General features: G+C 39.4%; 1 protein-coding gene across 1 annotated transcript in view; it reads left to right on the forward strand.

Moving 5' to 3' along the window:
* The first annotated feature begins 1,858 nt into the window (after positions 1-1,858).
* The window catches only part of LOC133460232 (sodium/potassium/calcium exchanger 3-like), a 51,011-nt gene continuing 38,445 nt past the window's right edge, over positions 1,859-14,424 (forward strand). The window contains exon 1 of the mRNA XM_061740815.1: positions 1,859-2,332. Coding sequence (XP_061596799.1) covers positions 2,227-2,332 — 106 coding nt within the window. The 5' untranslated portion in view covers positions 1,859-2,226. The remainder of the gene's footprint in view (positions 2,333-14,424) is intronic.

Below are 14,424 nucleotides of genomic sequence, written 5' to 3' on the forward strand. Positions count from 1 at the left end.
CATCTTTTGACCCTGTAGAGGACAGGGGCACTGCCTCGGGCCACCTGGTGGTACGGTCCACCATGGTGAGGAGGTGTGTATAACCCTACGATGGAGGAAGAGGGCCCACAAGGTCGATGTGGACATGGTCAAACCGCCTGGCTGGAATCCGTTGCAGGGGCGCCTTTGTGTGCTGGTGGACTTTAGCCCGCTGGCATGCTACACATGCGGCTGCCCCCTCTTTAACCTCGCACGGACACACCTCCCTAGAACAGACAGAGAAGGCACGTAACCGCGCGACCATAAATCTACCCGTCACCACGCCCCTTTCCCCACAATCCTGCTGGGTGCGAGGTCCGTAATTGTGTCCACCACACTATGTAAATAAAATTGAATTGAATTGAATTAAATTGAACATGAGAGGAGGGTGTATGGCTACCATGGGAATTTGCAGTTGATTTGCAGAAAAGGTGACAAATCACATCCCTTGCTAAGTAAAATAATTGAGTGTGTTTTTTAAGGTGCCCCATCAATAGATGAAAGATATTTTTCATATCGATCTATTAGCACTCATTTAATAATTTATTATTGGAATGTAAAAAACATTTTTACCAATAGAATGAAAGAAATGCGTCTTAATGTATCCCCTACGAGGCAGCGTTCAGTTATTCTGCTCCTCACCGGTGGAACAAACTTCCTGTAGACCTGAGGTCTGCTCCAACTGTAGATCCTTTAAATCAGGATAAAAACATTACTGTTTACTGAAGGGTACTTAAATACTTACCTGCTGTACTCTACTGCCCTTACTTTTAACAGCTTGTGCTTTTTATTATTTTACTTATTTTCTTATCATTTTATGTATTGCTTTACCTCCTTTTCTCATAATTTTATTTACTGTACAATTATGTCTTTCTGCTTTTAATGTCGATGTAAAGCACTTTGAATTACCTTGTGTTGAATTGTGCTATATAAATAAACTTGCCTTGCCTTGCCTTGCCTTACTCCAGCTTTAATGTGAAAAGGCGCGTCTCCTGGTGGTGGAAGAGCGGAAGCTCCGGGGAGAGGAGCCAGAGTGAATGGTTCCGCATTACACCAACGCAGAGCTTACGGCGTAGGGTACGCGTCGGTTTAACGCAGAACCGTAATTCAGGCTTTAAGATCCGTTTAAACCGTGTCATAACTGCATGCGAGCGTCCGACTGTCGCATCGAGCTGCGTGACATCGGACGCTCTCTGTCCACACTGAACCATTAAACTCGCGGCCAGTTAGGACAGTCTAATACAAAAAAAATAAAGCAATGGAATTGATTTTTTTTCGCCGTAACTCGCTCGCATGGGACACGCTTTAATAATGGTCTGCTGCAATACGCAGCCGCTGCTCTTCTGCCAGAGCGAGGGTTTGTTCCCTCCCCTGCTACACATCATTCAGGCAGCCAATCAGCACAGAGCCTCATTATCATAGCCTCCCCTCCCTTTAGAATCCCTCATAGAGAAGGAGGTTAGAAGCGATAAAAATAAAGACATGGCCCAGAGGCTGAATTTCAGATTTTTTGTAGAAAAAAAAGGCTTTTGATTGTTTTTAAGACATTCAAGGCCTGTTTAAAATATACATTAAATGCCATAATAGGTCCCCTTTAATGTGAAAAGGCGCGCCTCCTGGTGGTGGAAGAGGGGAAGCTCCGGGGAGAGGAGCCAGAGTGAAGGATGATTTATGGTTCCGCGTTACACCAACGCAGACTTACGGCGTACCGTGCGCGTCGCCGCGTACCCTACGCCGTACCCCACGGCGTCGATTTGACGCAGAAGCATAAATCAGCTTGCAGGAACACGGTGCTCGGAGCAGCTCCCTCCTGTTGCTGCACCTCACTGCTGGATCCGCCGTCGACCTTTCAGACTCCGCGCATGAATCAGCCAGCTATTTGACGCGTCTCGCAGCTCCAGTATGTGCGGCCAGGACTGCTGGGGGGGCTTGAGCCGCCTGCTCTGAGAGAAAAAACCCAAACCACGGTCCTCGTCGCTTTTTTCGGGCTTTTTTTTTCTTCTTTTTTTGGCTGAAAAAAAAAAAAATCTCCCTTCTTCTTTTTGACACAACTTGTCAGAGAAGTCTCTCTTTCTGCAGCCGCCCGCTGCTCCTGGAAGGCGGCGGCTTTCGTCCGGAGCTGTTTTTTCCCAGAGAAACAAGTGTGAAGCAAGTGTGTGGGAAGAGGGAGCAACAGATGTTCGTGGGGGACATGCAGCCGGCCGCGGAATGAGAGCAGCGAGCCGCCGCCGCCGGCGGCCCCTGCAGCGGCTCTGCTGCGGCGGAGTCGCGCTGCTCGCCGTGCTGGGGCTCACGCTGCTCATCCCGGCTCCAGGTGGGACCCGAACACACATCAATCTGATATTACAACTGGGAAAAAATAAGTGTTGCATGCAAAATGTACTCTGCTTGCAGATAAATGTAATATTACAACTGGGAAATAAGTGTTGCATGAAAATGTACTCTGCTGCTGCCACTATAATATGACAGTGTCTGCAGAGAGCAATGAGAGGTGAAGCCATTAGAAGCCCCACATCAGAATCAGAATCATGTTTATTTGGCCAGGTCAGGTCAAGACAAGACATGGAATTTGACTCGGTTATTTTCGCTCACTTGTATATAGGTAAATAGGTAATAGACAAATGGCAGCTCTTATTAACATACAGGACTGTCTCAGAAAATTAGAATATTGGGATTTTCTGTAATGCAATTACAAAAACAGAAATGTCATACATTCTGGATTCATTACAAATCAACTGAAATATTGCAAGCCTTTTATTGTTTTAATATTGCTGATCATGGTTTACAGCTTAAGAAAACTCAAATATCCTATCTAAAAAAAATTAGAATATTCTGGGAATCTTAATCTTAAACTGTAAGCCATAATCAGCAATATTAAAATAATAAAAGGCTTGCAATATTTCAGTTGATTTGTAATGAATCCAGAATGTATGACATTTTTTTTGTAATTGCATTACAGAAAATAAAGAACTTCATCACAATATTCTAATTTTCTGAGACAGTCCTGTAGAAGCCCCACATCAGAATCAGAATCATGTTTATTTGGCCAGGTCAGGTCAAGACAAGACATGGAATTTGACTCGGTTATTTTTGCTCACTTGTACAGTAAATAGGCAATAGACAAATGGCAACTCTTATTAACACATATACAATTTAAAAAAGGGAAAGGTGCAGCAGTCGAGGTAGACATGATTATTGAAAGTAGCATTGTCACAGCATATAATTGTGTTATTATTAGGGGGGGGACGATACGGTAACTCACGGTTCAATACCGTGGCGATATGTGGCCCATGATAACGATAATATCACGATACACGATATCTACGATATTTGATATATTGTAAGAAATTTCATCAACGATATATCACGATATATGTGACTGAAAAAGAAAAAATACCCATAAAAAGGAAAACGTCTGTAGCATTTATTCAATGCAAAAACTTCATACAATGTACAAAGAAAGTGCATTTGTATATTTCCTCACTGCCTGCTAGGCTTGTAAATGTAAACACTGTACAGCTGGACTAATTAAAGTGCATGAACATTAATAACATGTTTTATATAAACCAGGACAGTGCACTGCTTTGTTTCTAATACTGAAAAATCAGTAAGCAACTTAATTTTGCATAGTATCTCACTGCCTCCTAGTCTTGTAAATGTAAACTCTGTAGAGCTGGAGTAATTAAAGTGCATGAACAATAGTGCGGTGACAACCGCGTAAATCCATTATGTGTTGTAATAAAATATTGATATTTGCCGTCAGTTTATCGATTATTTATTGCGACAGAGAGCGCAACAATATATTGCAATATCGATTCTTTTTCCCCACCACTAGTTATTATTGTTGTTATTACTATTATTATTATTATTGTTGCACGGTGATGGATTACTCTGAGATTCTTTACTCTGAGACTCATTATGTTATGAAGCCTACTGTATATTCAGCCTGGTTCTTAGAAAATGTCTCAAAATGGAATTGACTGCCACTGTTTTTTTATATCACATCCATTGAAATAATCAAAGCTCTCAATTGAAAGCTACACCTTTCTTAAACACCTGTCGTAGGTTGTTCTGAATAATTCTTACTTGGTCATCATTTGGAAACATGTCTCCTCCATATAGAAATTCTCCTCAAATGTCTTTATTGTTGGCACATTTCTTAAGTTGAATGGTTGAACTTAAATCGATTTCTGTTATTTTTCAACTGGATTTGTTTTTCAAAGCAAAAAAAGGTCTTTCTATGACTGGTGATGGTGAATATTTCCTAACGTGCTGCTTCTTGGGATGATTGACTCTGTTCACCCTGCAGGGAGGTGACAGATTGTTGATCACAAACCAGGCACAAATGATGACATGTTTAAATCCAATCATTGGGGGCGAGTGCAGCCGCTGAGGATCTTCACATAAGAGGGCTCACTATATGCAACCAGCAACACTAGTCTCATTTTTCTCATCATATTTGCTTTAAACCAAATAACTGTCAGAACTTTTTTAATTTATGCCTTTCTTAGATTTTTTCTAGTCAAAAACATGTTCCTCACCAAAATGATTTTTATTCCTGTCCAAACAGTGAATAAATCACTTTGATCGCCTTGGCTTGCTCAGCGACTGTCATTTTAACCCATTTATAGCACAATATGAGACACTCCCATACCCAACGGATCTCATGGACGTAATCCTGATTTCCCCACAGACGGGTTCTCCTGCAGACCTCAGGGTAAAATAAACTTCACACAGAGCAGAGAGATGCATCTATAAAAGGACATGCAGTAAAGTGAATATTTTGTGCTGTTTGTCTGATGTTTGATGCTTAACTGGGTAATCTAACATCAATGAACCTGAATCCCCCCCCCATGTTCCACAGTTCATCATCCTCTCATCACCTTTGCTGATGCGGTCGCGCACTGTCACACACACTCAGTGGATGCTTCTGCACCATTTTCCTCCTCCGTCCTGTGCAGAGAGTAGATATTTGAAGAGGTGAACTCTTTGTTCTTTGAGGACTGTTTGGTTTAGGATTCATCCTGCTATTGCCTGCCGCCCTTTGTAGCAGTGTCCTGTTGAATGAGCTGTTTCATTAATATTTATACTTCACCTTTAAATTATGAGTGTGCCATCAAACCTGGAGAGGTTTTTGGGACCGAGACCCAGCCATGGTCAGCTTGAGTTATATGAAAGCGCCGGGCAAGAGCCTGTGGTCTGCTGTTTGTAATGATGACAGGCAGGATATTCACACATAGATAACTTTCACAATACTTGGAAAATCTTACACGTATCCTGAAGGATCCTTGTACAACCTTTTATGGATATCCTTGCCCATTAGAATTATTTCTATCTGTCTCATTGTGTAAAAAGAATAGTTCCTTAGTAAGAGTCGACATACTGTGGGTTTTACAGTTTTACAGTGGCTCATGTACTGCATATGTTTCAACAATCAGAATCAGAATCAGCTTTATTGGCCAAGTTCAAACATTGTCCAACAAGGAATTTGACTGCGGTAATTTCGCTCTTTGGTAGTAAAATAAACAATAAAACAAATGTGGTATTTCTATGATACAGAATAAACATTTAAGGTGCAGCAGTTTGAGGTAGAGAAGAAAAGAAGAGAAAAGAAAAGGGACAGTAACAGAAAATACAATAGAAAATGCTGCAAATGCTGATTTAAAAAGATGTTATGCAACTGTGCTTGTTTGCCAAATCCTGCCTCTTACTACAGTATAGATAGATTGAAATAGGAAACAGTTTGACAGACCTACAAATGGAAATCAGAAATCTCGTCACAGGTCTCTAAATTCTGTATTATGCACTGAGATGGAGGATCTGTTGATTGAGGGGAGTCATTGTCTAGGTGGAGTTCACGTTTTTATCAGGTTGGTCGTTATATTCTATCTTAAAGGAAATATGCCCTTTTTGCTTCACTCAAAATACCTCAGAGACTCAGTTTTCCTTTCAATCCTGTCACACATCTCTGTTCACGCCATCTGTCCTGTTTTACAGTTTGCCCTTTTAGAAATCAGTTCAGATTTTTTGCGCTGCCCAATTCTGTGATATAACAAAGTCAGTATGTTGCTTCTGGATGAGGATGGTGGAAGCAGGACACTTTTACGTTAATCACAGTAACCTGCAAATCCGACACAGAAAAACACGCTCTTAAGTCCAGAAAATGTGCTTTTTCAGAACATGTCCCCTTAAAATTGAAATGAGAGATGCTTTTTTGTTCGGTGAAAATAAAAACTACAGTCCAGTAAAAGTGTTTTATTCCCAGAAAACACACAACATAAGCATAGTTCAAGGTTGCTTTTGTTTCTCCCTGAAGAATTTCACTATAAGTGTAATATTCACCTCCATGTCTCACATGCAGTCTGTAGGACTGCACGTGTCGATGCGTTTCTACTAAGGCTGGGACTTTAGCGCGTTAATTTCGATTAATTAATTACAGAAAAAATAGCGCGCTAGAAAAAATAGCGCATTTTAATCGCATTATTTTTTTCCCCTTGGAACGTTTCTCACGGGACGACTTTCACACGGACGGCGCACCAACCAACCAGACCCTTGAGAGAGAGGCTGCGTCCGAAATCACATACTACCACCCTAATGATATTTACTGATATTTACTCATATTTATTCAAAAGTGTGCCGAACTTAAGTATACTTTTTAGTATATACTTTTTAGTATGGCATTTCAGACGCACCAAGAGAGTTATGACACTTACGTGGACTCCCATTGTAAGCTCCGCGGCGAGATCAGAGCGTTTTACAACTCTCTCTCTCAAGGTTCTGCAGCCAACGTGCATTAGTGTTACAGTGAAGTGCGGCCGTCGTCATAACAACCAACGTGCATTAGTGTTACAGTGAAGTGCGGCCGTCGTCATAACAACCAACGTGCATTAGTGTTACAGTGAAGTGCGGCCGTCGTCATAACAACCAACGTGCATTAGTGTTACAGTGAAGTGCAGCCGTCGTCATAACAACCAACATGCATTAGTGTTACAGTGAAGTGCGGCCGTCGTCATAACAACCAACGTGCATTAGTGTTACAGTGAAGTGCGGCCGTCGTCATAACAACCAACGTGCATTAGTGTTACAGTGAAGTGCGGCCGTCGTCATAACACAAGCTAAGTTGTTACCACACACGTTAAAGATGAATGAAGTCGCAGACAAAAAGGGTCTCGTTGGTCCCGTGGATGGGAAATTTTGTTTTAAAAAACGGATGGATGGAAGTGGGCTCTGTTTTCTAATGTGTTTCCATGTTCTGGAATGTACTTGAAACAGTTCAAAGTATTTTGTTATATTTAAAGAGCATATTGCAGGTTGGAGACCCCTGTGAATCAATGTGTAGGAAAATAATGTAGGAACTGAATTTTCATTGAAATACGCATAAATATATACTACAGTGACATCTGGTGTTTTTGTTTTTGTGAGAGTATTTTACTTCCGCATCTGAAAAAGCTGAACCGGAAGTGACGTCGCATTGGGGAGCGCGGTGAATTTCAACAATAGGAAAAATAATGGATCTTAATGTTAGTTGTGACACTGAATAGGTTGTGAATGTGTATTCACACCAATATGACAGGCCACAGCCTTATAATTACGTTACCCGTTAGGCCCCCCACGTTCTTTTGATTGACAGCTGAAACTCGCTTTTTAAAAGGCTGATTTATGTGTCCGCATTACACCAACGCAGCCCTACGGCGTAGGTTACGCAGCGACGCACAGAACGCTGCGTGCGCCGCGTACCCTACACCGTAGGCTACACCGTCGATTTTACGCGGAACCATAAATCCGCCTTTATTCACTACAGCACCCGCCCGTGCTCCTGAAAGAAACTCCGAAAATAACTCCCAAAAAAGATGGGTGAATACTTGTAATCTGTCTACGTTTGTACTTTCTAAACAGAAAACAGGCTTATTATCTTCTCTTTTTTCTGATTAAAGCATCCGAAATAGCCGGGTATAAAACCGAATACTTCCCCCCCTTCGTTTATCCACATTACATCGTTGTTAAAAAAAAAACCTTCCACACAGAACCGAAGATCTGCGTTTTCGACCACTTTCATAAGCACAAACCTGTAGATCATCTGGTCTTCCAGCCTCCGGGCCGCCTCTGTTGCGCCGCTTCCCCGGGATCCGCGCCTCCTCCTCGGGCAACGAGCTGGAATTTCCCCGTGTCCGCCGCGGAGCTGCCGCGTTAATCGACGCAGCCCAGCTGCAGCCCAGCTGCAGCCCTGCTGCGCGTCGCCGCGTACCCTACGGCGTAGGCTCCGCGTCGGTGTAACGGTGTCAAGAGCAGAGACTATTTATTTAATAAATAGCTTGGAGGACAGATGGTGGATCATCTGCAGTTCTGGATCGCACGTTAGACGTCAGACTCAGAGCAGATTTGTTGTTGTTTTGGAGCATAATGTGACGTTCGAAAAACGCAAAACTCCGGTTGTCTCTGTCTACACGCATCTACATAAACAGAGTTTTCAAAAATCTTCCCTTTGCCTGGAGTTTTTTTAAACATTCGTTTATTTGCGTTTTCATGTGGATGACAGGTCCAAACGTAGGAAAATATCTTCGGTTTAGCAGATACCCGGCTACGTGTGTACGGGTCTGGGCAGTCAGATGGGGCAGAGCTGTGGAGACGTCTCACTCCCGCTACGTCATATGACGCGGTGTTCGAAAAAAAAAAGCGTTTGTAGGAACTTGGCTAAAATCAGCCACTTTTTCCTCTGAATAAGTGCCCTTATGTCTTGTAAAACATATTAAATCCTACATTAACTTCTCACATAGTCATTTTCACATAAGGTCAGGTATCATTTTTGAAAAAATTCTAACCTGCAATATGCTCTTTAAGTGTTGTTTACAGAAGGTCCTTGACTATAGGCTACCTGTCTCATTCAATGTGCATACTGCATATATTTAATTTACTGCACTTTATAGCAAATTGAACTGATTTGTTCTTGGTGAAGCACCACCTTGATAAAAATAAACTGTTTCATAAATTAAACATATGTTTTCACTAGTCAATCATTCACTCGTATACAAAAATCCATTTGAAACAAACAAAAAAAGGAAATCTCATTGTTCTCAGGTCTAAAATTGATATGCGATCAAATTGCGATTAATTGCGATTCATTAATTACAAAGCCTGTAATTAATTCCCTGCCCTAGTTTCTACCTCAAGTATCCGATTTCCAACATTTGAATGTTTGTTTCTCAAACAGCTCGCCGCTAGCTTAGCTAGCTAGTCTGTAGCCAACAACCAAAGTCAAAGCTTTGCTAAATACTGATAAATCATTCAATTCAGGGAACAGCGTCAATGGGGGCAATGTTAGGTAACTGAGACAGTAAAATTGAGCGATATAGAGAGAAAAACATGCTTGAAAATGATAAAATTGTGTTTCAACTGTTAGCGTTGTTATCATCAACAAGCTCACATGCAGCACTGCGTTGCAATATTGTTGCAATTTCTAAGAAAACCCAAATCCCACAAAACCACCAGAATAAGCAGAAATTTAACGCAATTTTAAATCTCGTAGAGGCTAAGCAAAAGTTTTGAAATGTAGGTCTGCAGAGGAGAAAATCAAGATCCTTCTCCATGCAATCCCCAAATCAAATATTATACCTTAATTTCATGCATGCCATGTGCTCCTTTGTTACCCACCATGTGGGGAGCAGCGGTCATCTTGAGGAAAAAATCCAACTCCGTCACACTCAACTCCGTTACATGTTTGAATGTGACGGAGTTGAGCATAAGTGTTTAAACCGTCATAACTTCTGGCTGGAATGGCCTAGAGACTTACTTTTTCTGGACAGACTGTATAGAAAATCTGAGGGTAGATTTGACAGTTTAAAAAAGATTGGTATGGTAAGCTTTGTTTGTTTCCTCAACTCCGTTACGATTTTCAACTCCGTCACACAAGGCTCAACTCTATCACACGTATACATTTTTTATCAATTATTTATCATTGTTTATGAAAACATCATCTATTGATGGTTGGAGGTTGTCTGAAATGTTTAGAAGATCATACAAATATAATTTTTTGACTCACATTCTGAAGTTAAAACAACTTTAACTCAAAGTCCAGGAGGCCCTTGGTTAAAAAAAATGCTATTTCAGGTGGAGGAAGAGCAAATGTGTGATATTGTCAGCATTTTTTATGTTCTCAATTATTGAATTAGAGTGAGGGACATCTGATTCATAGAAAAATTATGTTTTAATTACAATAATATGTTTTAATAGAGTTCAGACCAATTCCATAGTGTCCATAACGGAGTTGAGGCCAAATAGTGCCCACATCCCACAATAATGACCAAAAATGATTACGATTTGCAACCTGAGGTGGGAAAATATGATTTTCTACAACTTTAACATGTTCTTAAAGTTGTGAAGTATTCAGAATATTAATACATTTGGGTAAAAAATTTGAGAATGTCAATGTCTAAATTGCACCGGTTTGGAAGAATGACTCATGTATACTTGCAATGACAGATATAAATTTGAAAAAACAATACCTCTCTATCTTTTTTTCATGTAACTGAGTTGAGTTGTTATGATTGACGACCACAGTATCACAGTATAGATCACTGAAATAAGTTATGAAAGAGCACACTTAAATTTTGTCTGAAGTCTGTTGTCTGAAGACTTGTATGATGCAACTTCCTGTTTGTGATTTCATATGGACTGGTCCAATTTTCGGGGAAGGGGAGGGGGGTAATGATTTGTGGGACGGAGTTGAGCGAATACTAGGGGACGGGACTAAGTACTGTGATTTTACTGAAAAATCATAAATATATTTTGAACAAAAATATTGCAAACAAAAAAGCACAGACAGATGCACATTTTGATGTGGTCATTTATGTTCTTTATCTCCATTATATTGTCCATATCACAAGTACACTTTCATGGAAGGCTATTGGGGACATGAAAAATAGGTGGTGTCAGCTGGAAAAAAAACACGTAATTTCTGATAGAAACTTAGTATTTATATATGTTTTATACTGTATTAAAGGGGACATCTTTGTGCATAAGGAGAGATGCTAAACATAGATTTTGGTGAAAGATTGGATAAAATACACTTATAAACATCAGTGGGACAGGAAATGCACCGGTTTGGAAGAATGACCCCTTTACAAACTTATTGTACATTATAACAAGAGCTGAAAAAGGTTAAAAAATCAGTTAAGCAAACACTTGGGAGTCTTTAGGCTGTTAGAGGTCAGGGGTGTTCATGATTTACTGTGAATGTGAGTTCATTTAGACAAGAGAATCCTTGTATCTTTTTATAGGCTACCAAGTTTTTATGATACAAAGTAGTTAAACGTGTTTTCTTCCCGTTCTTCTGTGTTAAAGGTAATGTTTAAAAAAAAGTTAATGCTTGCTGTGTGTTGCCTGACTGGTAAAAGGGATCAGCAATTGTACAGACTTGTAGAAAAATACATTTTAACCTATTTAGATTTTCCATAGTAAGACATCTGGTATACTGTGTTAACCTCCTAGGACAGGGATATTCAACTGGAGGCCCGCGGGCCACTTGCGGCCCGCCAGGAGCTTTTATGTGGCCACTGGTCATATTTCAAAAAAGGGGCGTGAGTAGTGTTGTCCCGATCGGCGGCCCGATCACGGCATTTTCAAAACATCGGTATCGGCCAAAAAAAGTATCGGGACATACCTTATTAATGTTTTTAATATATATTAAATCGTTTTATATATCGTTGCATTTAACGTCACTTTTGGTTGCTTATTTATAACGTCAAACTGGCTATGGACTATGGACTGAAATGCTTGTGCTTAATAGTTAATATAATATTCAAATAAGGAAATCTTGGTGGAAAGTGGTGCTTTGTCATTATGGCGTGTTTTATTAAAAGTAGGTCAATATCAACTTCATTAAGTTTGCACAATGCATGGTTTCAAAATAAACTTGCATTTAAAATAATATTTCTTTATCTGAATATTATATTAACATTCACAATGACTAAATCTGGAGACAATTAAAACATAATTCATATATAAACTAGGCAGATATATTCTCCTGCTGATTCCTGAACACAAATGTATTATATATACATAAATCTTCGTCTTGAGTGCAAAATAAATTTTGAAAACCCCCAAATATTCCGCCTGCGCGCTTTGTGCGCGCATGCAGTGCGTCCCTCTCCATACAGTCCTTTTGCAGATGTGGCCCCCTGCCTAATCTAATTGAATACCCCTGTCCTAGGAACTGGTGTACACATATTTGGATGTCTATCTATATCTATATCATGACATAGACAACTATGTCATGATTTATTTATTTTTTTTAAAAGCAACAAGAAAGAAATTGCACAAAGTCTTAGGAGGTCCAATCGATTGAATACAACCTCAGAACAACAACACATGTCATGAACAGCATTTACTATTTCTACAGCAAAACTATGCCAAAGTGCATAAGCAGCATGCTTAGAAAATAATGACACCTTTTCCGCCTGCATAGGAGGTTAAGTAGACGCCGAGTGCTGCTCATTAAATGCACTTCATTGATCAGCAGCAGCAGGTACGATCACCTCCTTTAACAAGGAGCTTTGTCAGCTTGTTGGTAAATTGACCTCGATCGTTAACACAATGCCAGCAAAAAAAAGACATTAATATGCTTTTCTCACGGTCTGGGAAGGGTTATAAAGCCATTTTGAGCCATTCACTCTACAGTAACAGGGTGGGTATTACAAATAATAAATTAGACCTCTGGATTGGATCAAGATCACAATTATTTTCATTAACATTGAAATCACAAAAATGATTAAAATGATTATCCATTGACCTTTGAAGCATGTTTAATTGATCAAACTTAACATGGAAGTGTTGAACTTTCCACAGTAAGTTTAAATGTCTGAAGTGTGCGTGTCATTAAGAACACAATACCAGTTAGTTGTGTGGCTAAATAATCTTTTTTTAAATTCTCGATACAATATTAGTTGTGACACTGGTTAGACCATGTTACAACCAAAAACGTAATAACGGCCAATAACGTAATAACTGCCAATAACGTAATAATTTTGGCCATTTCAAATGTAATAAAGCCAATAGTGTAATAATGTGCAAATAATGTAATAAAACTTTTGAGCCAATAACGTAATAACTTTTTGCCGATAATGTAATAAGGCATTACATTATTGGCTGGTTATTACGTTATTGGCCTGGTATTAACTCAATTATTACATTATCGGCAAAAGGTTATTACGTTATTGACTCAAAAGTTTTATTACATTATTGACACATTATTACACTATTGGCTTTATTACATTTGAAATGGCCAAAATTATTACGTTATTGGCCGTTATTACGTTTTTGGTTGTAACAGACCACTGTCAATCTTCCCAAGGATAGATACAAAGTAGAATAGTTTGTTTGTAAGACTTGCCAGACTTTCTCTTTAGAAATAAATAAATAAAATGAAACAATATGGCCTAAAAGACCCAAGGCTTCTGAAACTATATTATTTGTACAGATGAGATCAAGGTGGAAGTGTTTGCTGGCCATAATCCATAGAACCATGTTTGTTGAAAACTAAACACTGCATAGCAACACAAATATCTCAACATGAGGCCATCTGTCCAAAAGGTGAACCTCGCAACGGAAAGAATGATTCTAAACCCATCTGCAAACGTCTGAAATGAGAAAGAAAATCACTTTGTTGAAGTGATCCACTTCAAGTCCAGAGCTGTGCGTAAATGAATAGCCATAAACCTCAGTGAACCGAGGCAATAATGTAGAGGTGTGAGTCAAAAATACTCCACAACAGTGTGAGAAACCAATATCATTGTGCACTAAATGATTGCTTTGAGGTATTGCTGCTGAGGGTGGTTCTACAATCTATTTTAATCATAGTGGATTTGGTTTTTTCCAAACAGTGAATCTGCATTTTGTTTTAGTCTTTGTTAAGTAAATAATTCTACAAGTTAGTATGTCATGTTGCTGTTCATCTGGGGTTGGGTTTTCCTATTTGTAAGACCTGGTAAGGTCGTCTGCTGTAACTCTTGTGAGCCTCGCGTCTAAGCATGATCGTCTCACGTCAAGTTATGACAATTTGCATTTGACAAATTGTGTAGCTACTTTAATAATATAAATGTCCATAGTGAGAGCCGTATTCAAACTACAGGACTGTCTCAGAAAATTTGAATATTGTGATTTTCTGTAATGCAATTACAAAAACAAAATGTCATACATTCTGGATTCATTACAAATCAACTGAAATATTGCAAGCCTTTTATTATTTTAATATTGCTGATCATGGCTTACAGTTTAAGAAAACTCAAATATCCTATCTCAAAAAATTTGAATAATCTGGGAATCTTAATCTTAAACTGTAAGCCATAATCAGCAATGTTAATAATAAAAATAATAAAAGGCTTGCAATATTTCAGTTGATTTGTAATGAATCCA

This window comes from Cololabis saira, chromosome 14 (genome assembly GCF_033807715.1).
Source record: "Cololabis saira isolate AMF1-May2022 chromosome 14, fColSai1.1, whole genome shotgun sequence".
In the NCBI taxonomy this organism is placed as follows: domain Eukaryota; kingdom Metazoa; phylum Chordata; class Actinopteri; order Beloniformes; family Belonidae; genus Cololabis; species Cololabis saira.